The sequence below is a fragment of the Podarcis melisellensis genome, assembly GCF_964234715.1.
Source record: "Podarcis melisellensis genome assembly, chromosome: 10".
Taxonomy (NCBI): Eukaryota; Metazoa; Chordata; class Lepidosauria; order Squamata; family Lacertidae; genus Podarcis; species Podarcis melisellensis.
In genome coordinates, this window is record NC_138542.1 from 36,512,621 (window position 1) to 36,538,245 (window position 25,625).

Consider the following 25,625-nt stretch of genomic DNA (forward strand, 5'->3'; position numbering starts at 1 on the left):
GAGGAGTGAGGACAGCAGAGAGTAAGAAAGAAATGTAGAAAGATATTGCTAGAGGAAAAGAATTCAACACTTACACACTGCCCTACCTTTAGCAGTTGTATAATTCGGTAACAAACAAAGTTACCTTGAGTAAGATCCAAGCATTTGGAATGTAATTGTCCATTTCTTCTTTTTAAACTATTTCCATTGAATCGAGGTACCTGCCTTTTTTTGTCACTGTGCTGTTGAGTGGCGTGCAGTCAGTGGTCTGGGGGACTAGCTAGTCTCCAAAATATTTCCCTGGCACCTCCTTCCCAAGCCCTGGGAAGTTTCTGCCCAGCTTAGGGAGGGAGCCACGATGCTCCAACGAGTCCAAGAGTCCTGTTGCTGCCTTCCCACATCCTGCCTGGCTTTGAGAAGGAAGCAGGAGGGTTCCAGCATCCTGCCTGAGGCCTGGTGCCTCCGTCCCAAAGCCCAGGAAGCTTCTGCCTGGCTTATGGAGGGAGGTGCAATGGTCTCATGCATGCTGTCAAGACGTTTCTTCCCTTTCCCCCACGCTGCAATCACCCTCACAAGCTGGTGCCTCTGGCCCTAACTGTTCCTCTACACAAAAAATCACCACATGCCACTGCTTCTGTTGTAGGCCAAGTTCAGGTTCCTCTAAGAGAATCCTATACAACGGCACTTGAAAAATACAAAATGATTCCTCTTTTTGAGGTAATGTCCTGTGTTATAAACTAGGCTGATCATTTCATTTCTACAAGATTAGATACCTTTCATAAGAAACTCCTCCTGGGGGAGAGTTGTTGGGTGTGTGAATATTTTGGGAGTCTGTCTGTCATCAGGGACCATTTATTTTCCTAGTTTGACATTTTTATCTTTAAGGAGCACACTTTCTGCATAACATAATCAAGCTTCCCATTCCAGAACAGCATCTGCAATGAACAGGCTACCCTCTGCTATGAATGCCAATCTCATTTCCAGTTTCTTACAGTACATTCAAGAAAAGCCAAACACATAGTGCTAATGTTTCACTGTATGCTTCACTGTTCTGGTCTTCCCCCAAAGAATCCTGGAAAACTGTATTTTACCCCTCACAGAGCTACAATTTCCAGTACTCTTAAGAAACTACAGTTCCCAAGTTTCCTGAGCCATGTGCTTTAAATGTACTGGGTGTGCACAGCCAATGGTTACAACACTTTGGGGTGGGAGGGTGTGTTTCTAAAACTAGGTTTGGGTGCAATGATGGCAGGTTAGCAAAAACCTTGCTTGACCCCAAGTCTCCCCACAGTGCAAAATATGTGATTTATTGTCAAAGATATAACAGCAGAGGCTGAAAAGCTATTTGCATATGTGGATTAATCCTGCATTGACACAGAAACAAGTATGAAGCACATATGGTTTGCTCCAATACCAGCAGTATAATGCTTAAAACACAAATTAGCATCTCCTCCTAACTATTATAATGACAGCAGAAAGGGTTTTTATAGGAACACATTGCACTCATATGGCTAAGCACACCATTTTCTTCAACTGCAGGTTGGTATAGAAGAGGATTGATTGAGTTCTTATTTTGAAATATTAATACAGTGGTACCTCGGGTTAAGTACTTAATTCGTTCCGGAGTCTGTAACCTGAAGCGCATGCAACCTGAAGCATATGTAACCCGAGGTACCACTGTAGGTCACATTTTAACATAAAACCTTCTCAAGGTGGCTTGCATGAGAACCATTTAAAAGTACCACTTCAACATTAAAAAAAGAAAAGCAGAGAAAAAACACACCCTACAATTTCTTCAAGAGACCCACAATGTTAATAGACGAGCAATAGTAAAAGAGGAAAGAAGAATAAAGCCTATGTCCAGTCCATAATATAATTTTAGCCAAACATCATCTAAAAAGCAGGACTGGCCCTACCATTTGGCAATGTGAGGCAGCTGCCTCAAGCAGATGATTTTGGGTGGTGATGAGGTGATGGAGGACAGAGTTATGTATACCATGCAGCCTGCCCCCCCCCACTCCAGGTTGGTTTCCTGTCCTTAGGTGAGTAATGTAGCCCCAGCACCAGTACTGAAGTAAGATTCATTTGCCACTGAGGTCAGTTTCTGTATGTTGAACAGGGGTGTCGTTTTTCTCTCTGCCTCAAGCAGAAAAATATCTTGGGCCATACCCTGCAGTACAGGCAACCCTTCATTTTCGCATGTTCAGTAAGTGCCTGACCATGCATACACGCATTGTGCCAAACCCAGAAATGACCTGAAAATGTTTCAAAAACATCACAAAAAGGGGTGGAACAGGGAGGGGTGGAGTGGAACGGGGTGTTTGCAGGCTTTTTACACTGGTGTTTCAAATATACAGTGGTACCTCGGGTTAAGTACTTAATTCGTTCCAGTGGTCCATTCTTAACTTGAAATTGTTCTTAACCTGAAGCACCACTTTAGCTAATGGGGCCTCCTGCTGCTGCCGTGCCGCTGGAGCACACTTTCTGTTCTCATCCTGAAGCAAAGTTCTTAATCTGAAGCACTGTTTCTGGGTTAGCGGAGTCTGTAACCTGAAGCGTATGTAACCTGAGATACAACTGTACACGATTCCACTTCAACGCATTGAGCCTCAGAGCATAAACCCTACGTAAATGGGGAGTTGTCTCTATAAAAAAATATACTCCTCCTGCATAGGCAACCCACCTCCTGAAGTGTAGCCTCATTCTAGAGGTCAGCTGGTAGTGAATCCTAGGGTCTTTCTTTCATGGTAAAAAATGGTTTAGTAATTATACTGCTGTTCTTGCTTTCCGTAGGGGTGGGTTTGCCTCCCCCCCCTCAAGGAAAAAAGGCAACACAAGGTTGTCTCCTCCTCAGGTGGTTTTGATGCCATGATGCTCCATGAGAATCGGAGGGGGTACAGCAGTTAAAAAAGGCTTTCCCACCCACTCTTCTCCCTCCAGTGCCATTTGCAGCACCCTCCCACCCTCCCTCTATACTGTGGGATTTGGTTAGTCGTCTTTTTCGGAACCGAGTAGGAAATTGGCAGCAGGAGCCCCTGATTGGCTTTTGGGGCTCCCTGTTTTTGCCTACTTGACACTAGAATTCAAGGTAGGTGAAAGGCCCTTGGTAGGATGGAATGTGATGCAGAAGGTTCCATTTTTGACCAGACCTTTGCAGTGCTGCTCTAGGGAGTTTGCACGTGGTCTAGCCTGCAACTCATGGGATGCATCATTAGGTCACACAAAATTTCTGCATATTTTTTTCAGGGGTGATTCACACACCCCGCTGCAAAAGCAGTTAGCTACAGTGGTACCTCGGGTTACATACGCTTCAGGTTACATACGCTTCAGGTTACAGACTCCGCTAACCCAGAAATATTACCTCGGGTTAAGAACTTTGCTTCAGGATGAGAATAGAAATCGTGAAGTGGTGGCGCAGCGGGAGGCCCCATTAGCTAAAGTGGTGCTTCAGGTTAAGAACAGTTTCAGGTTAAGAACAGACCTCCAGAACGAATTAAGTTCTTAACCCGAGGTACCACTGTATTTTGCATGGTTGCTTTAGAAAGCAAAACCAAAATTCTGATTTTTCCCATTGAAAAGATAATTTCATCAAGGTAACCGACTTCTTTAGCACCTGACAGTTGTGAAATCCTTTCTGTAATGACTGGTCAGTTTAATTACAGATCAATAATTTGACTGTTTTTAATACACTTGAGTAAATTACAGAAGGGTACTTCATCTATCATTTTATTTCCTTAGGAATTTTCCCTACTGCAGTCACCAGCCTAACATTTAGCATGGGAAAAGCAAGGTAAATGCAATTACAAATATTTATTTGTGTTCTTCCCTTGTTCTAGCAGGGGGAATTTCAGGCCTTCAGGGCAGCCTTTGCATCGTCAGTTTCATTTGGAGTAATGATTGCTGGAGACTTGTAGTATCTTTGTGATAAGATACAATAATAATGATTTACCTATTTGCCAATTGGATAGTTGTTATGGAGGCACAAAGCAGCACAGAAACAGACATTGGAAGCTTAAAAGCAAAATCAATTCTGTCCTTAAAAATCCAATTCAGCTTTTTTTCAGTCATACCTAAAGTTCCAGATATTGGCTTTCTATTGCATTTTCTCAATGGTTTCATGGGCCATTCTCTTCATCTTCTTCTTCTTGCTTCCTCTCCTCTTCTTCCTCATCCCTGGGGTACAAAAATCTGACTACACCTGCTTCTTGTCAAATGCAAAGGGTGCTGCAATCTACAATTTATCACCTTTTAACAACAAAAAGAATGGGGTTTGATTATTTCCCTTTTGTTCTTCTGATTGTTTTAAAGGGATACCAGCTGTGTTTTACTATACTCCCTGTCCACACTTGATTGAAACACTTGTATACCGTATTTTTCGCTCTATAAGACGCACCAGACCACAAGATGCACCTCGTTTTTGGAGGAGGAAAACAAGAAAAAAAATATTCTGAATCTCAGAAGCCAGAACAGCAAGAGGGATCTCTGTGCAGTGAAAGCAGCAATCCCTCTTGCTGTTCTGGCTTCTGTGATAGCTGCGCAGCCTACAATTGCTCCATAAGACGCACACACATTTCCCCTTACTTTTTAGGAGGGAAAAAGTGAGTCTTATAGAGCAAAAAATACGGTATTTGGCAACTAGCTATCCAGATGAAAAGGCAAAATAAAAAGTGAGAATTGGCCATCAATCAATGTTTATTCCTTCCTGTCCAATGTGCCAACTAGACTGTAAATCTCCGGCTTTGGATAGTTAATTTTATTTCCCCATCACAGTAAATTTTAGCCTGTTACATGATTAGCCATTTTTATTTTTATTTTTAGCACTGCTTGGTTTGGATTGCAAGGTTGGTTTTATGGAGACAGAATTATTTAATCACTGTGCATCCACTTAGAATGAAAGAATTGTAGGTTTGTGTGCTTTTATGCTGCTGCTATGTTGTATGTTATGCTTTATATTTTATGAGTTTTAATGAATATTTTAAAGTTATCCTTAATGGCATTTGAAGAAAGGTGGCTTATATTTTTTTTAAAAATAAAGCTCCAAGTCCATAAACACAGATGAGGAGAATGGGTGGGAATAATGCACAACTTTATTCTAGACCAGGGGAGACAACATAGTGCCTTCTAGATGCTGTTGGACTACGTCTATAATCCCTGGCCAATGGCCAGGTTGACTTGGGGCTGATGGGAGTTGGAGTCTAACAACATGTGACGTGCCACTATGTTGGTTACCCTTGTATGTAAAGTACTAGAAACCTTTGTAATTATGCAGTATATAAATACCTTAAATTAATAAAGTATCTAAATATCTACTACATCATTCTCTAGCTAAACAGTAGCCAACATGATGCCATCCAGATGTTGCTAGACTTCCATGGCCAAAGGGTCAAGGAGGCTGGAAGATGTAGCTCAAAATACCATATTTTTCGCTCTATAAGACACACTTTTTCCCTCCTAAAAAGTAAGGGGAAATGTGTGTGCGTCTTATGGGGTGAGTGCAGGCTGTGTGGCTATCCCAGAAGCCGGAGCAGCTAGAGGGAGCACTGTGCAGTGCTCCTTCTTGCTGTTCTAGCTTCTGGCTTAGCCACAGGAAGCCTCCGCAGGGCACAGGGAGCCTTCATCCTGCTGCCCTGCAGAGGCTTCGCGGGCTACCACAGAAGCCAGAACACTTCCCCCACCTCCTGCAAAAGCCAGGGATAGCTGCGCTCCCTTTAAAGAGCCGTGTGGAGTGTGTGTGCAGCTCTTGGGGGCTTTTCCCCGAGGAGGGAGAAGGGCAGCCTGTCAGTGATGGGCTGCCCTTCTCCTTCCTCAGGGAAAAGCCTGCAAGCACCGCACACACGCTCCACGCGGCTCGTGAAAGGGAGCACTGAGCAGAGCCTGGGATGCATACAGGCTCTGCTCAGCACTCCCTTTAAACAATCCCCCCCCCTTGCATTCCCCCTCTAAAAACTAGGTGTGCCTTATCGTCAGGTGTGTCTTCTGGAGTGAAAAATACGGTACATCTGGAGGGGCCCATGTTGGCTAGCCCTATTCAAGGCTTTTATAGTCCAGCAGACTCCTCTGAATATTAGGGTTTATAATCAGTTTTCTTAAAGGAATGCCACTAAATCATGGATGCTATCTCCATTCATACCAAAGGTAGGAGAAGAGCCACTCTGCATAACAGAGCAGCGCAAGTCTCTACAATATTTCGTTTCATAAATCTAATAAACTCAGTGTCAATGAGGCACTGATAAGCACACATCATTTTGACTGATAAAGGACTTTCACACAACATTTCCAATTATTTGGACACCGTTGTGAACATATTTCAACTTGCTTCTACAGGCAGATTGCTCAAGTGCATGCCAGTCCCACAACATTTCAGAAGACGAGACTAATATTACTACAATCACTAAACAACCCAACAGGCTAAACAACGTATCTATTCAACTGTCTTGCGCTGACTAATGTTGGTTGCACAATAAGATGCAAGAATGCACCCTCTAATTGAAGTTTATTGTTTTTTCCAAGGAAAGCCTAGAATAGGGATCAGAAGCCACAAGCAGAAATCAGCTGGGCTCAGAAGCAGAACACAGGGTTGTGGCGGCGCCACAGTTCCTGGTACTTTTACTGTCACCAGCATCGCTTTAGATCCAGATGGGACAGCAATCTAACTTCTTTCTTAGCTTAGTACAAGTTAAACTGAGATACAAAATTCTAAATCTGGAAATTCCCCTTATTTGGGCCAAACTAGATGTGACATGAAATGGCTTCAGTGGGAGATTTCCCCCAAAGCAAATAGCTTCAGAGAAGGAATCTTTTTCTCAGGGCTGTTGCTGGGTAGAAAAGGGTTGATTTCTTCCCTCCACCCCCTTAATTATCAGCCTGATGCTATTTGCAACACACACACCTGCGTGTTCAAATCAGTGCAAAAACTTCAACTTCATGTCAGTGGCGTAGCGTGGGGGTGCAGGGGGGGCCGGCTGCACCGGGCGCAACATCTGGGGGTTAGGGGGTGCAAATCCGCGGGTTAGGGGGCGCAAATTACTTGCCTTGCCCCGGGTGCTGACAACCCATGCTACGCTACTGCTTCATGTACAGTTTGGCTATTCTGTTTAACTTGCATTGCTAAACGAATGATACACTTGAATAATACGTTTTTCAAAGAAAGGTCCCACTGAACTTTTGAAATTGTACATCACACTTGATTTCTGAGCACAGGTTGAAGGTTAAAGCTCACCTTCCCTTCACATGACGTACATGTGTAGAATTCTCAACCCTTGTTTCTTTTATGGTATGGTGCATTTATGTTTATGTTTTTAAAAGTGAGTCGCTTAGGCAGCAAGTGACAAATAAGTTCAATAACTGGGGGTGAGAATAATAGGGGGTTTTTTTCTACCCAGCACATAGTTACACTTTTGGAATCTGCTAACAGAAGATGTGGTGACTGCCACCGACTTAGAAGGCTTTAAAAGGCAGGGTGCCCCCAAATGAGAACAGCCGCAGGAGAAGGCTATGGCCCCTCATGTGCTGGTTGTGGGTTTCTTAGCATCATGTAGTTGGCCACTGTGGGGAACTGGAAGCTGGGCTAGATATCCCCTTGGTCTGCTCCAGCAGGACTTTTCTTATGCACATAATCCCAGCAAAACCAACACCAAGCATGGGTAGATTGCCTGAAATGGTCTAGAAAACTACTTGCAACGCAGAAGCAGAATACGGACATCTAGTCCACACTTTTAAAGAGATGGAGCTATCACTTTCTATTTAGGAAGACTGTATTTTCATAGCAGTACGGCACCATCTTTGTCCACCAGAAAAATGTGACACTCGTCAAGGGAAATATGAAGTATCCAATATTCAACTGCATGTTAAATTTAACACATCTCTTTCCTTTACTCAATATGGCATAAATCTTAATCCATTCCTATTGTCACATGGCATCTATGTGCTCCTGTGTGTGCTCTCCCTGAGCGTTCCCTTTTACAGTGGTACCTAGGGTTAAGAACTTAATTTGTTCTGGGGGTCCGTTCTTAACCTGAAACTGTTCTTAAGCTGAAGTACCACTTTAGCTAACGGGGACCTCCTGCTGCCACTGCGCTGCCGCTGTGCGATTTCTGTTCTCATCCTGAAGTAAAGTTCTTAACCCGAGGTACTATTTCTGGGTTAGCGGAGTCTGTAACCTGAAGCATCTGTAACCTGAAGCGTCTGTAACCCAAGATACCACTGTAATTGCTTTGACTGAGAAAACCCCACTGGATCCTCCTTTAGAGAACCGTTCTGATCCCAATAAGCAGTTCAACTTTGGATGAAATAGGATCCAATGTGTACAGCAATCTATTCAGAGTTTTTTTTTTTTAAAAAAAGTATGTGTAGATATGTCATTTATAGATACACATATGTCTAAATATAATCATTAAACAATTAAGTAATGTAAATTGCTTCCAGAACATTTAGCATTTCACTATGCATCAGAAACTGAATTAAAAGGTGCAGGTTTTTGGGTTGTTTTTTTTTTTAAAAAAATACTCAAATGAAGTTATATTTATTCACTTTCATTCATGTGGTAAATGGAAATTTAGTTTTATAAACACTGAAACTAATCTGCAGGAAAATGTCTGCATTAACATAACCAGCTAGAAAAAATATGCAAGAGGAAGAACCTCTGATTGCGAATCCTATTGGTGGGATTGTCATAATCTTATGGAGCTTCTCACCACTGAGTGTCTTGTATACAGTGGTACCTCAGGTTAAGTACTTAATTCGTTCTGGAGGTCCGTTCTTAACCAGAAGCTGTTCTTAACCTGAAGCACCACTTTAGCTAATGGGGCCTCCTGCTGCTGCCGCGCCGCTGGAGCACGATTTCTGTTCTCATCCTGAAGCAAAGTTCTTAACCCGAGGTACTATTTCTGGGTTAGCGGAGTCTGTAACCTGAAGCGTATGTAACCCGAGGTACCACTGTATGTCAACTCCAAGCCTTCTTTCTTAACTGTGCTGTACTCAAGAAAATATAAGCAAAGAATTGGCACAAAGAATAAAAATAGGCAGGTGATAAAACGCCTACAAATGAAGCATTTTTCTAAACTGCATATGCATTTCATCACTTTGTAATTAAACTCAGCATGTCAAAGAATACATTTGAAAAGGATAGATTTCATTTAAAAATCCACAATACCTTCCGGTCTGCCCAATGGATAACCAATAGCAGGTAAATTTATACAAGGAAAATATGACTCATATGCCTTGTGTGTTTAACAATATCTTATTTCCAGTATGTGCATGTATGTTTCTATATATAAATATATCAACTTTGCTGGCTGGATATACTGAATATGCAAATGCGATGCAGGCTTAATTTAACAGTATTACTTGTAACTATTAGCAAATATCACATCTGGACTAATTTTAAACACAAAACATCAGCAGGACTATTAATAGACTTGAGGCTACTCACACGATTAAACAGTTGCAGATTAAAGGGACTTGCACAGGAACCCAGTTTTGACTGAAACTTAGCTGATGATCAAAGAGTTTAGAATGACACATAACAAGTCAAGGGGTAAGTGAGGGAATTATGATGGACTTGTGGTCAGTATAAGAGACAAAAACTGAGGGTGTCAGATGGAAAGGAGATGGAAAGGGAAATAATTCCCTTCCACCCCAGCCCTCCACAATATTCCAAGCTCTGTCACCCAGTTCTACAGGTCTACATATCTACCTGCTCAACTGCAGTGACACCACAGTAAATTCAGTGGTGCAGACCCGTCTTCTGACGCAACCAGTTTGTCAAAATCCCATTATAGCCAGTTGTTATAATTCACACACACACACACTGAACCAACTCTATGTAACTGGATCTATGGTAAACAAAAGCTGATGCCTACAGAGAGCTGTCTCAGGTTTGTTTCCACCCCATTTCACCTGTATTGGGCCCTACGCTCACCAGTATAGGAGCTTTGCGTTTAACATGTGGTGGGGAAAGTGCTTGCTGCTACAGCAATGTTTACAAATGGTGGATGAGATAGATAGCGCTCTTCTTGAGAACTCTTGCACAGTCCATAGCCTCAAATCCAGTTCTGAGGGCAACTTAGTAGGACTTGAAGAACAGTTTGGTTGACTGGGTCCCCGCCCCCGGCAATGATCAGTATGGAATGAATATTATAAACTCTGTACAGTAGTGTCTCAGGTTAAGAACTTAATTCGTTCTGCAGGTCTGTTCTTAACCTGAAACTGTTCTTAACCTGAAGCACCACTTTAGCTAATGGGGCTTCCTGCTGCTGCCGCACCGCCACTGCACAATTTCTGTTCTCAGCCTGAAGCAAAGTTCTTAACCTGAAGCACTATTTCTAGGTTAGCAGAGTGTGTAACCTGAAGTGTCTGTAACCTGAGGTACCACTGTATAATGCCAGGTTGAAAAGGAAGAAGTGTGGGAATGTAAAACTAGTCACAAATCTTGTTTGAATGCCCTTGGGACTCATGAAATATTGGTATCCAATGGCAAAGCTACAGTCAGGGCCTTCGATTTATGGCCCAGGAGTAGACCAAAGGGAGAAGGTTCTCAATAATAATAATAATAATAATAATAATAATAATAATAATAATAGTTTTTTATTATTATATTCCACCCACCAGACTGGTTTTCTCCAGCCACTCTGGGTGGCTTCCAGCACATGTAAAAAGTAAAAAAAGTAGAAGTAAAAGTAAAAAACATAAAGGACCCCTGGATGGTTAAGTCCAGCCAAAGGCGACTATGAGGTTGCAGCACTCATTTTGCTTTCAGGCCAAGGGAGCTGGCGTTTGTCCACAGACAGCTTTCTGGGTCATGCGGACAGCATGACTAAACTGCTTCTGTATGGAAACCAGCAAGGAAATGCCGTTTACCTTCCCACTGCAGCAGTACCTGTTTATCTACTTGCACTGGTGTGCTTTTGAACTGCTAGGTTGGCAGGAGCTGGGACAGAGCAACGGGAGCTCACCCTGTCACGGGGATTCAAGCTGCTGACCTTCTGACTGGCGAGCCCAAGAAGCTCAGTGGTTTAGACCACAGCGCCACCCGCATTCCACGGTAAAAAGTACCACCCACAGGAGCCCACTGACACTGCTGTTGTGTGATGTCACCACTCATGAGTTGCTAACTTCATGCCTAAGTAGCTGTGCCAGTCCCCGCCCCACTCCACCAATACCCACATGGGGACAGAGGAAAACTTCTGGGCAATGCAGGAACCCACAACATTTTGAAAGAAGCACAGTATCTCATTCAAATGTTATTGGAACCAGGAACCTTTAACGAATAAGTACAAGTGTGTAAGGAAACTATTCATTATAGCTACATGGCAATATAAATTGCTGAGATAAACAGTAGATACATTCTGGATAAAACATATACTATGTCCTTTGCTGCCACATGTACAGCAACAAAAAGGCCACCTTCCTTTCATGCAGCAGCTACAGTTGAACCCAAATGAATCTACTTCTCAAGAAAAAATGCCTAAGGTTTCACTGTAACTTATCCCAAAGATATAATATAAAAGATACAGTACCCTTTAGTGTTATATCTAATCTTCAGTCAGGGGGAAGAAGTTGTTGGGGGGTGGGGTGGAAGGGGAGGGGGTTACAAGTGAGATATGCATCCTAACTTCATGTTTTAACACAGCATCCATTTTTAATAGAGCGCTTTAAACCGAGTGTTCCTGCCTTAAGATTTAATACTACTGCTGTCTGTGGCCATAATTCAGAATGTGACCAATTCACGATTACTTGTTTTCCCCATTCCATTCCATTCCATGCCCTGCCTTGTCTGTGCAGTTTCAGAAGTGTTTTATGGTGTGGCTTGGGAATGGGCTGCTGCCTAAAGAGGAGAAGTTAGCAGCCCCAGCACACCTAAGAGAGCTCTCTGAATCATGGCCTATAAAAGAAAAATAAATTAATAACTCAAGCATAAATATTGTGGTGTTACAGTCAATCTGGCTGAACATTTCTAATGCAATACAAGGGAGTGTACTGAATTTTCATTCTTGGAATTTGGGCTCTAGATCTGAGTTCAATGTACTCAGAGAGCTTCAAATCTCCCAGGCTTCCTATGTTCTCTTCTGTGAGACAGAAAATGCCCAGAATGGGGCATCTAGAACCCTCATGTGCATCTCTTCATAAAGGGAATAGGAAGCACCTGTTTTTATGTATTAAATTGTTTAATATATGCTGCCTTTCGGAGTAGACCCTTTCAAGGCAGCTTACAATGCTATGCAGAGATATAACAAAAACACCGCGAATCAAGAAACTAATAAATCAGGTAGCCCCTCCAAAATGACTAAAATATAATCAAAGTCCAAAAACCATTTCTATTTTATTTTTTTAAAGCCCTTCATGGGAAAGTCACTGAAAGCAGGTGAGCTTTAAGATCTTTCAGAGAGGCCTGCAGCATTGTGGTCTGGTGGAACCCAACAGGCAAATAATACCAAGGCCATAAAGCTTCGTGCAAAAGCTTGGAATCATGTCCTTTGACTGCCTTCTGGTGTTTAGTTATGCCCATTTAAGTTTTGTTTAGGTGCACAGACCTGCCCATCAGGGCAAAGGATTACTGTTAAGTTTTAAAATAAAAAAATTAAGTTGAAAACATATTTGGTATGGGTTGGAGGCATGTAGGAAAAGGGCTGGGGCAGAAAAAATTGAGAAGCTGTTGTTGGACAACTCTTCCCACCATCCATCCATGACTATGTTGGCTGTGGCTTATGAGAGATGAGTGCAGTGACATCTGTCCATGGAACAGGGTTCAATACACTGAGAATATACAGGAACACACACAGTATGGGAGACTGCAGAGTTTCAGTTGTGTGTCTGTAGGGAGAGGAAAATTAACCAACCTGGAAATGACCAAACTTTGGAACACTCACATTCCTGAATCACTGCCAGGATCGGCAGAATATCACTGTGTGAAAGATAACACACTGTTTCAGCACAGCCTTCAGCTATCAGCAGATATCAATGTAGAAAAGGGCAGGATGACAGGGTTAAAAATAGCACCACAATAGAGGAAAGGAATATGACCTGAAACAAACACAAATATATTGCAATACTTCCAGAGTCAGTGAGTGAGATGGATTGCTTTGCATGTTATAGATTTTATCCTAAGCATTTTGTTCCTTATTTAATTATGATTAAATCATTAAAGACCCATCACAGATTATTACTTTGTAACTGCCAAAACAACAATGGATTCAAAACGAAGCATGGGGAGCTTTATTTTAATCCTGACCATATAAAGAGGATGAAATGAAAAAGGCATTGCAATTTTAAATAATGGTGTGTGTGGATTGCTGTAAAGAGACAGATATCTTTAGACTTTATCTGTTGTGTTTATTTGTTCCCCTTTTCTTCTGAATAATTGAGTGGGGGGTAGAAACCGAGTGTGTGGGGGAGATTACATATTTATCTTAAAGCATAGCATTAGGGATTTCGTTTAATCAAATGACATGGGGATGTAGCTAAGAGAATGTCAGCTTTACATCTCAGGCATACCATTAAATGGGGAATAATTTCTTACCATTCTTTGTAAGCAATGAAGGAAATGTCATTCATTTTAGCTGAACTTAGCTGATAAACTAGAGAGCCTGATAATCTAACAGTAGATAACGCTTCCCCTTGGCATGCATAACTGTTCCTGCCATCCAAAATGACCCCAAGAAAAAGCCACACATCATTAGCTGGGGCTTTAAGGTTGTAGAAACCCCTTTCCTCTTCTCCAAGTATATCATGCAAACTTTCGCAAAGCATTACTGTATATCGTACATTATTAGCACACTGCAACTTTTTCAGGAATGCTCTTGCAACTCCTGCCTAAGAAATACAAAAAACACATTTCTACCTGAGGAATAATAATTTTAAAAATCTTATGATCAAGCACATTTTATGCACAGCACTGCAGTAATAATAATAATAATAATAATAATAATAATAATAATAATAATATGAACACACTCTTCCTGGTTTCATCTAAAATGACAGATAACCTTTACTTTGCTGGGGGCAACACTATGTTATTTTCAAATATTTACTGCTGAATACTTGAAAACCTCATGTTCTGTTTTCCCTTGCATCTCTCCCCCCCCCAACTTTTAAGAGCAATTAACTTCCTAATAACTTGAGTAATTAAAGCTCACTTACCTGGAAAGTATAAAACCGAGTTCCATTTGGAGGATATACCTTTGGGGACCCAGAGACAGTGCTCATATCAGAGAAAATCATTTCTGCTCACAGACACAATAAAATCCACAAGGAGCTACAGAAAGAGGCAGAGCAGAGCACTATGCTTACAGGCAAATCCTCCCATACATTTCAGGGAGGCAACTGTAGAAAATTGCATCTGCCCCATCCATCCAGAGAGAAGACTGACAGCATGTGAATTCCCCCATGCCTGCATTTGCGAGCTTAGCTGGAAAGTCGTCAGTCAACAACCTTTAGTTCAGCGAGTTCTTTTTTAAAAAATGCCAGAAGGGGGAAAAACACACACACACATACACAAAAGACTTTGTTTTTTCTATATAAAAAAAATTAGAAGCTAGAACAACCTACAGTGAAATGTAGCTGGTGCAGAATCTGGCAATGTTTTGGACCCTGCCCATCTGTTCTTAGTGATAATCACCTCCCCTCTTCTACAGACTAGCAGAGTGATTATGCTAAGCATCCCAGTTAACCATTAGCACACAGCTTCCTTGCAAGCAGGCAGGCACAGTGTAAGACAGGGGACCTCTTCTGACTAACCCGAATCATGTCACGTATAATGCTCAGAGATGTAGGAGACGAAAGAAAAGAAACGATTGTATTAGTTCATTGCAATGCAATCTACTTCTAAGATCAGGTTGTGTATATTTCTTGTCCCACTGACTGCACAATTCGTTTTGTTATACATGTGCAACACAGGGGCAATGAACTGGCAACAACGGTAATGCAGTATTTTGATTACTAAATGTTTGTCACCATCCTTGTTTCACAAGAACAAAACTCCTCCAAGCAAGCATTTATTTTTAACAAGCAGCCAACATTCACTATGTTGATTGGGCTCTGCCTGCCACACACATATACTTTGGGATGCTTTGTAAACAGCATGATATATCTTTTTATTTTATTTTTAAATCCCACCATGCTCAAATTCCTTGGCACCTTCTAAAGAGCAAAAATAATTGGCTTGATTTACACTCCAATGAAAGGTGGTGATTCAAATGAAAATTAAAAAGCAGCGTCAGGTAGGGTGGAAATTGGGGGGAGGGCAGGGTTGTCACAAATGTTAGACCCATACAAAAACACTGCTTTAGTAGTACAAAGTATTAGTGTGTGGCAAAACAGCTTAAGAAATGGATCTTTAAGAAATAAACCCAATCAACAGAATCCTTTCACATTTGACTTTGGACTAGTTCAACGTTTTAGCAAAACGTAACACCATGTCTCCTGTAAAAGGTTTCCACCGCAGTTAGCATATTCCCGGAGGAACATAGATGCATTCTTGTGTAAATTTGCCAGCTTCCAATGCTGCCAACATTCTGTTATAGAACATACAGCAGAGATAGGAAATCCTCCAGGATTCCATTCCTTCTCTCATGTTTTAACTCCTACTGCTAAAATTCAGAGCACAATGATCTCATCCAGTAGATTACTTCCAAAAAACCCAGCAGGGCCAAAATTGTTGCATCAAAAATAGACTTGAGAGAGAGTTGGCATGGGCCCAGAGTTCAAATCCATGCTTGACAATGGACGCCTACTGGGTTCCCCAGGCTTCTTCACTTACCACTATATATGGAACAGTAGAACCAGAATAGTCAGAACCAACCAGTGAGGTTCTTCCCAGTTAAACAATGATGACAGCTGGCACCACCGACATCATTCTGGGTTTTCAGGCTTTACAGACTAGAAGCGTATCACTTCGGGATGCAGATGGGAGATCAGGTATTACAATGCTGCTAGGAGTCAAAACTGCCTTGAATATTTAAAAGTAAGCATGTCAGAAAGAGGAATAGGCTAGGAACTTCCACCCTGGTGTGCTAGCTTTGGAGAGAAATGATGAAATTGGACAGATTTAAATAATCCCAATATGCAACACGAAAGCTTGCTTACTATTGAACTAAAAATGCTGATCTAGTTTATATCTTACTGAGAATAAAAGAGGCCTTACTCTACACATCTGAATATATTAAACATATTTGACAGACAATTGACCAACAGACCTCCTATTCCAAGAACAAGGTTACTCCTGCCTTCGGGCTATGTGTATTCCCCCTACAGACTTCAGAGGCCCAGAAAAGTGGTGGAGTGGGGGGATTCAAAGAGCGCAGGAGGCTGATATAAAAAAGGTTGATAAGCTAGAGCACTGGTATTAACAGTGGAGGAGGAGAGGTGGCAGATGGCGTCAACTCTATATTATTAAAAACATTTATATTCCAACCCTCAGAACGAAAACTACATACCAACATTATTAAAAAAATACAATTTCAGAAGCCCCCCCCTCAGAAAAGGGTTCAATGCATGATGTGTTAAAATTCAGAAACATCGTTTCTAATCGCATATAAGAGTAGAGCTGGAGAAATATTCCTATGACCGTGATGTGTTGCAACCGTTTTTAATCCTGTATTTTCAATTGTTGCAACCGACCCTGGGTGATGGGCGGGTAATACATTTTACAGCAACAGCTCAGGGGGCAAATCTGGAGCACTTTCGAGTTCGACAATCTAACGTAGTCAGAGGTACCCCACAACACAGAGGCAGTTGTGTCTTGTGACCCACTCTGCAGACTGTAAAGGGGAATGGTGGCATATAAAAGAGTGCCTATGCCTAGCTGAGGCTGGCATGCCAACTATGGCCATTCCTAGAGACTGCAGAAATGGCCATGGTAATGCATGCTTTAGTTACATGGTGTCTGGATATTTATTTATACATGCATACATATATACATGGGATGCGGGTGGCGCTGTGGGTTAAACCACAGAGCCTAGGACTTGCCGATCATAAAATCCCACGATGGGGTGAGCTCCCATTGCTCGGTCCCTGCTCCTGCCAACCTAGCAGTTTGAAAGCACGTCAAAGTGCAAGTAGATAAAGGTAAAGTGCAAGTGGGAAGGTAAACAGTGTTTCCGTGCGCTGCTCTGGTTCGCCAGAAGTGGCTTAGTCATGCTGGCCACATGACTCGGAAGCTGTACGCCAGCTCCCTCGGCCAATAAAGCAAGATGAGTGCTGCAACCCCAGAGTCGGCCACGACTGGACCTAGTGGTCAGAGGTCCCTTTACCTTTACATACATGCATGCATGCATGCATACATACATACACCACCCATATGGCTGGGTTTCCCCAGCCACTCTGGGAGGCTCCCAATCGAATATTAAAAACACAATACAGCATTAAACATTAAAAAGTTCCCTAAACAGGGCTGCCTTCAGATGTCTTTTAAAAGAACTCACTCTGAAACTCACCTACAGGTGCTACCTAACACCAAGAAAGCTAGCACTGATACACCCAGGAACCTCACCAAAATGCTGGAGAGGGTGCACCTCCATAGGCACATACCTCCACATGTGGTGAGAGTGACCCAAAATCCAACTATTCTGGACAACAGCCATACAAGAAATATGTAAAATAACTAAGCAAGTACAGTGGTACCTCAGGTTAAGTACTTAAATCATTCCGGAGGTCCATACTTAACCTGAAACTGTTCTTAACCTGAAGCACCACTTTAGCTAATGGGGCCTCTTGCTGCTGCCGCACCGCCAGTGCACAATTTCTGTTCTCATCCTGAAGCAAAGTTCTTAACCTGAAGCACTATTTCTGGGTTAGCGGAGTCTGTAACCTGAAGCGTATGTAGCCTGAAGCGTATGAAGCCCGAGGTACCACTGTATTAGAAATCACCCAAGAATTGGCCCTACCAAACATCTTCCAAGACAATAATGCCCACTTATAATTTCATTTTAACCCATTTTAAATTAACTCAGAAAATGGCACATTTACGAGACAGTCCAACCATACTCACTTTGTCTACAGATGAGAGAAACAGGGGGGTTCTAAGCCTGCTGATTCTCCTAGACGTCTCAGTGACATTCAGTGCCACTAATCACAGTGTATATTTTGGGCTGGCTGTGCAAGTTGGCAGCAGCAGCAGCATGTTACAGTGACTCCACTCCTAGCCACAAGTTGCTTCCAGATAGTAGCACTGGAGAACTTCTACTCCATGACACAAGACTTATGCTGGGAAGATCCCACAGGGTTCCATCCCCCCCCCCCCCGTGCTATTCAATATCTACATAAAACTGCAGGGAGGTGTCAAATGGGGATCTGGAGTGTGACATTACCAAGATGCTGATGTTGCCTAATTCTATCTCTCTGTTCCATCAAATATAGAATGTACCTAAACTTTTTGGGAGTAGCATTTTGATAACTATTACAAATATCCACTAAATTTAGAGTCAAAGTCTCCCATGTCTAAAATGGACCATCTCAGTGTACCCTCTTGAACCTTCCCTATTCAGCCTATAAGCTACAGGAGTCACGATGAATCGCTATTATACCATATTATATCATTGAATAATGAAATCCCTGCCACAGAGTGTCAACAAACTTAGAACGATGCATTCAGATCTTTGTGATAGATACCCATAGATGCAGAAAATTATCTGGATATTGATGCTTTCTCAAGAGCCTAGTGATTCAGTTTCCCCACAAAAAAAAAATATCATATACAGGGCAGAAGAAAACAAATCCATCTTTTCTATCCTAGTTTAATGCTTCACAAATTCAATATGGTGAAAGGATAGAAAAGGCAAACGTTATAACTCCTAAGCAAGAAGGAAATGAAAAAGAGTTTCCAGTCCCACAGGCAGATACGGCAAGTTACACTTTAGTGATGCAACCTTCAAGTCATAGTGTGTGAAATCTACCATGCTCTTGTCTCCTTGGGACGCAAGGGATGGAGGAAGAGTCTAGAACCCAATTAGAACCATGAAACATAGCATCTCAGAAGGCAAATCAAGGATCGCTCATCACGAGAAAGAATCTGGGTCATCAGTAATGTTTCTACAAGGCAAGCCTGAACCTTTAGATCTCTTAGTCCATCCGAAAATATATCTGAAATAGCAAAAATAGTAAAGCTGCTGAACACTCGCCTTTTTGTAAGAGGGCCGTTAATTTTTTATTATTTATGTCACTTGCTGGAATAAGCGTTACTGCTGGTTTTATTAGGATTGTTTCATTGATTTTGTGAATTTTTTTAAAATTTGTACAGACCTATTTTTTTAATGAAAAGTGATAAATTAATCTTTTAAATAAACACACACATACTTGACTAATCTCTCTCTCTCTCTCTCTCTCTCTCTCTCTCTCTCACACACACACACACACACACACACAAAGAGAGAGTTATATTTGCTTTTATTTTCCCTCGCCACCCCACTTGCATCTAAAGAGAAGCTGGAAGGAGTAATATATAACAGATAAATGTGTGCCATAATTTTGTGCTATTTGGATGACTTTAAGTGGCCTGTCTCATTATCACTATATGAACGTTTCTGAAGAGCAGAGCACTTCAGAGGAGACAAATGCAGGCAGAAAATAAAATGGATTTTATATAGAAGCATTTGCATGTCCACTACTTGAATTGAAAAATCATGGACAGACAAGTGTGTGTGGATCAGACCAAGGGCCTATGGAGAGCTTATAAGCAGGAAAGAAACATAATAGCCCTTTATGAACGACAGTTGAAAAGCAAAACTATGGTCCAATTCACAAGTAACTGCAAACCATAATTAATGGCTTACCATAAATGAAGCGATTACTCCTCATTTCTCCCCCGTTGTGAGCAGGAGCAACAATCCTCAATCCCTGGGGATGTGTGTGCTATGTCCAAACTGGGAATGTGGCTTGTTTTGCTCTAACAGCTGGTAAAATATTATTCACTGCACATGCGAGAGCCAAAAAGGATATAGCTAAGTGAACCCCTCTGGGATGGTGTTCCGACATCCTGGTGCCACGGCAGCAAAGGCCCTGTTCATCATATTCACTCACTTCATCTCCAGACATAGCTGTCAACTTACAGATTTGAAAATAAGGGACCAGCAGCCTTGAAAATAAGGGGTCAGCAGCCAAAAGAAGGGATTTTAGTCAACCAGCTGAAATGTGATGTTAAAAGGGACCAGATAATTTTGGAGAGCAGCCCCGGTTTTTAGCCCTTCGTTTCCAGAGGTTGCTGCTCAAGACACCAGCTGATGAAACACTGCAATTAAATAACTACAAGCAGCAACCACTTTTCACGCAAAACAAAGTCCAAGCTATGAAGATGCTGCTGCAGTTCTGTATCTTTTCTCTCGTGCTCCATCTGCAGCTCTCAGTTCCATCAGGCGGGGCAGGAGGAAGGGGGTGGAAATAGCGCCCGAAGTAAACCCACAGATCAGACCATCTATGCTAGTCTACCACTACAAATCTATGGGAGAAGTGCTTGCAGTCCTTCCTCCGCTTTTCCCCTCTATGGTTAGCCCTTGGAACACCTGCCTGCGCGTCCGCCTCCTCCTCCTCTCTCTGAACTGCTTTCTCTATGGTTGCCTTCACTCTCCTCTCAAGACTCCTCAGCAAATCATAGGCTGTGCCAGGCTGCCCATCTCATCTGGGTCCTTTGGCGGCGCAGCAGCAGTACGGTTTAGCAGGGGCGGCGGCAGCGACGGGCAGAGGGGAGGCCCCAGGCAGAGACGCTCAGTTCGGCGGCAGTGAGCAGGATGGTGGTGGAAGGCCCTGAGGCTCCCGCCAGTCCCGGCGGGGAGGGGCTCCTGGGGGCCGAGGCTGGTGAGAGGAGGCCGGAGGGGATGGGCCAGGCAGCCAAGCAACACAGTTGGAGCCTCCCTCCTTCCTGGCCAGCAGGGAGGGAGGGAGAGGAGCTGCTTCCTTTGAAACCCGGGAAATTTAAGGGACATCATCAATAAGGGACAGCAGTGGGACACGGTGATGGGATAAGGGAGTTTCCCACCAAATAATGGACGGTTGACAGCTATGTCTCCAGAACAAGCAACAAGACCTTCAATGACTCTTAGTGTTTGGGTAGGACTATGTGAAATGAGGCTATTGTAAAGGTAACCTGGCCCCAGACCATTTATGGCTTCAAAGGTCAGCACTTTAAGAGGAAAAGTGTAACAGTAAAACTTTTCTGGAGCAGGAAATGCTGTCGTACTTGTGTACATTTAATAAACAGCCTGCTCATTTTCTTTTTTAAAAAAGCCCACATAAAAGACAAATGATGGGACATTTTGTAAGAAAAAATGTTTTGATTTCTAGTAGAGACTTGTCTGCATTAGATAAAAGGAATACGCTTTCCCTTTCAGTGTTCACAGCGTGAGAGGCCAAATGTCATTTCTCACTAACCACCTTGCGCAGAAAACTACTGTTAAAATAAATAGGGTAGAAAGCGAACATTCTTGAATACTTGGACCAGCAAACCAAAAGATTATTCAATTCCAATTTCATGCTAGTTACAGAATAGAAATGAGCACAAATCAATAAGAACCGGATGATTCTTGACCCTAATCACTATTAACGTTAACAATGCTTGCAATGGGAGGAATGTCCAGATGAGTCCTTCCTTCTCTCATTTACTGAGCATAGTCTTAAAGGTGGGCTTGGAGATGACTGCTCTCTCTGGACTCTTCCGTCTACAACAAAACAAGTGATTCATTTCACTGCTTCCTCTGGGCTCTTGACATAGTAGGCCCTCATCATGCGTTGTACCCATGTCAAGGAAGTAGCACCCACATCACCCCCACTCGTAAAAACTGCTATACAGGCTTGTTGTTGCATTTCCTTCTCCCTCACGATTACCTCCAGAAGACCAATGTATGCATCTCTTTTCACTATGTATAAGTGCCATCCACAAGAGGCAAGAGTGGGACATTTAATTTCATAATATTAGAAGAGATAGTTGTAAACCATAAAAGAGATACAAAATAAATAAAATAGGTGTACATGTTAATGAAACAGAAGCCAACTACAAAGGTAGGTGCACCCATTTATCAAAACATTCTAACGTCGATTGAGATTAGGGAAGACAGAGTTCCATAACACCAAAACATTGGAGCATTCCTATGTTAAGTTTATCATATTATTATTATTTATTGAATTTATATACCACCCATACCCAGGGGTCTCCTATTACTGTGTGCATTTTCTAGATGTATAATCGAGGTCAAGGAATATGTTTCTTGGGGTTACTCTATGGATCAAGGGGTACACTGGAATTCAAATTCAACCACATCATATGAAGACCTGCCCATCTAATTAAATACTCAATATTCTTGACAATTTCTTCCACTAATACAGTGTAGTTTGGATTCCCTGCTTTATCGGTGCAGATGGAGAGCTATCCAGGGGAGCTTTCCATACAAGGAATTGCACAGAAAAGGAAAACAAGCAGACATGGGTGCACTATGCTAGCAAAGCTGGGATCTGATTGAGCAGCTGGATTCCTGGCTCATCTGCACTACCAAGTATTGGGAGGCCCCTGATCCTTTGCTTCCTTTCCCCCAGAACAAGCTATCATGTTGTGAAGGATCATACAGTGAAACCCAATCCAAGTAAGACAGAGACACTGTTATTAGGTAGTTCTGCTGTCCAGGTAAGTGATGTTCAATCTGTTCTGGATACGTTTGCATTCCCCACTGGAGGAGCAAAGTCATAGCCTCAAGATTCTTCTGGATCCATCACTATCACTTGAGGCACAGGTGGCCTCAGTGGAACTGAGGTAGCAGCTTCAGCTGGTGGCCCAGTTACACCCCTATCCAGATAGGGTTAGACTGTGTTCAGTAACCTATGCTCTGATGTCCCCCAGGTTGGAATGATGTGATGTGCTATACATGGGGGTGCCTTTGAAGATGGGCTGGAAATTGCAGCTGATGCAGAACACAACATCCAGCCTGCTAATGGAATCCAGACAATCCAACAATATTATACCAATCTTGGCCCAGATGCTCTGGCTACCAGTACATTGCTGAGCCAAATGCACAGTGCTGGTTTTAACCTATAAAGTATTATGCGGCTCAGGAGGTCAGCACCTCGTGAAACACCTCTTCAGACATAAGCCTCCCTTGACCCCAAGGTCATCATCATCTGTGCCACCATGCAGAGGTTTGGAATGTGGCAACAGAGAAAGGGCCTTTTTTGTTGTCCTTTGTTTGCCTCTATTAAACTGATCACTGAAGAATTGATGCTTTTGAATTATGGTGCTGGAGGAGACTCTTGAGAGTCCCATGGACTGCAAGAAGATCAAACCTCTCCATTCAGGAAATCAGCCCTGAGTGCTCACTGGAAGAACAGATCGTGAAGCTGAGGCTCCAATACTTTGCCCACCTCATGAGAAGAGAAGACTCCCTGGAAAAGACCCTGATGTTGGGAAAGATGGAGGGTACAAGGAGAAGGGGACAACAGAGGACAGGATGGTTGGACAGTGTTCTCGAAGCTACCAGCATGAGTCTGATCAAACTGCGGGAGGCAGTGGAAGACAGAAGTGCCTGGCGTGCTCTGGTCCATGGGGTCATGAAGAGTTGGACACGACTAAACAACTAAACAACAACAACATTAAACTACTAAAAAGGAAGATCAATGTGATTTCCTACACAAAAAGCAAATCACCTGGAAATTCAAAGGAATGCCCCACACCTATCTGAAAGAAGTACATTGGCAAGGAATAATATTCATAAACACTTAATTTGTACCAGCACCCAAAATCATTGTGCTGTCACAACTATTTTTAAAATTAATATTAATTTCAGAAGTCTGTGATAGATACAGGGAGGAGAAAGAAAGCTAGTATGATTTAAAATGACTCCAAGATGACAATTTACAACCCTCATGTTGAATATCAAAACCACCCCACCCCACACTGATGATGGCTCATTCAAGAGTTGAACCCAATCAAGTATCCAAACATAAATCATTGCCTCTTGAAACGTAGGGGTGTATGTGTGAAAATGACAGTAATGTACCCTAACATTTACCACACATTTCTGCTCCTTTTGCCCACACAGCCATCATGCATCAAACAAATGTACCACATTGTTGCTCAACATGAAACAAACCCAGCCAAGTTCAGCTATTGGAACTCTTATCTATCTCTGTGCACACACAAAAACAACTTTCCACACACTTACTATATACAGTTACAATCTGGGTAGGAAATCTCAAACCTCTGGTCCAGGGGCCCTCCAGGTCTTCAGAAATATCCTTAGGCTACACCCTCTCTCCCTAAGCCACACCTCTCACTGGCTCTTCCCTGTGCCCTATCTTTGAAGGGCTTCATCTGGCTGAAATATACCAAAGAACTGTGAGAAGCAAAGTTCTTAACCTGAAGCAAAGTTCTTAACCTGAAGCACTATTTCTGGGTTAGCGGAGTCTGTAACCTGAAGCATATGTAGCCTGAAGTGTATGTAACCCAAGGTACCACTGTACAGAGGTAAGGGCCACCCTAATTTCTCTGCCCACTTTCGCCTTGTTTTCTGCCCACCTCCGGTATGCAGCCCTCAAAGGATTCTCTCCCACGAATGTGGTCCTTTGGCTGAAAAGGGTTCCTTCATCAGTCTCAAGTTAAGCCATCAGTCTCTTTCCCCCACTCAACCAGCGAAATTCTCACAGCCCATACCAATGCAAACAGGATACAGATGAACTAGAATATCTTTCTGAGAGCCCTTGAATTTTGGCTGTGTGAACCAAGGTACTTTCCTTTCCAAAATGTCCTGCCATTGCTAATTATAGGTGAACATGCTGGGTTATCCGCTCCAAATTAAAGTGCAAAACTTTAATACTCCAAGACAGCAAATTAAAACAGTATCATTTTCTGAAAAACTGCATTTCTCTCTCAGATTGTTAAATGACATAAATGTTGAAATAGTAATAGAAGCGGCGCACAATGATACCTAGACAGAACACTATGAAGAATAAGCCACTAATGAGTCAACAATTTCAATAAAATCTGTCGTGCTAATATAAGACTATAATGACTCACTCATTTCCCCTTCCCTCCGCCCCAGATTTGTCTGTGGCAGAGTTGCTTGCTTTAGTCAGAACAGCCACTGACTGAACAGATGCATTGAGGTTCAAATTAATTATCAGCTCTCTTGGCTAAGATATAATAAAGCTACATTAACCTGCTGAATTTATGCTTTTTAAATCTTTGAGGATTTAATTTTACTGCTCCATTACCTATCTCCAAAATTGGTATAATGTTTATATTTGCCATAGAATTTCAATATTCACTATTTTATCCCAGTGCTTTTATTTCAAAAGTGGGAGATGGTTAGCCTTGGCAATGTCCTCTTCTATATTAGGGGTATTCTCCTTAGTGTCACATGTATGGATGCATGTTCAGGTTGTCAGTGGTCCGATCAAGCAATAGAACAGAAGGAGAGCACCCACATCCCAATATGATTTATGACAAAAAGAGAAATCATGGAAACATAGCCTTGTAAAGCTGGAAGGGACTATGAGGCTCAACTAGTCTAAATCACACATTTAACCTATGCTATGTTTTCGCCAGCCAATAAATAATAGATAGGGGAAAGCAGTCAAAGGAAGAGAGAGATGAGAAATGAAAAATTTTAACTCTCACTCTTACATGGAACAAGAGGAACCATTCCTAATGGAACATTTTAATTGCCCCCAGGAAATGA

General features: G+C 42.3%; 1 protein-coding gene across 5 annotated transcripts in view; it reads right to left on the reverse strand.

Moving 5' to 3' along the window:
* Positions 1-25,625, reverse strand: part of PPFIA2 (PTPRF interacting protein alpha 2) — a 266,490-nt gene that overhangs the window by 172,073 nt on the left and 68,792 nt on the right. The window contains exon 1 of one of the 5 annotated variants that reach the window (XM_081926578.1): positions 14,116-14,355. The exons of 3 other annotated variants lie outside the window; for them this stretch is intronic. In XM_081926578.1, coding sequence (XP_081782704.1) covers positions 14,116-14,196 — 81 coding nt within the window. In that variant the 5' untranslated portion in view covers positions 14,197-14,355. Of the gene's footprint in view, positions 1-14,115; positions 14,356-25,625 lie in introns of those variants that run through there. One more of the 5 variants, XM_081926576.1, reaches the window with a different exon arrangement.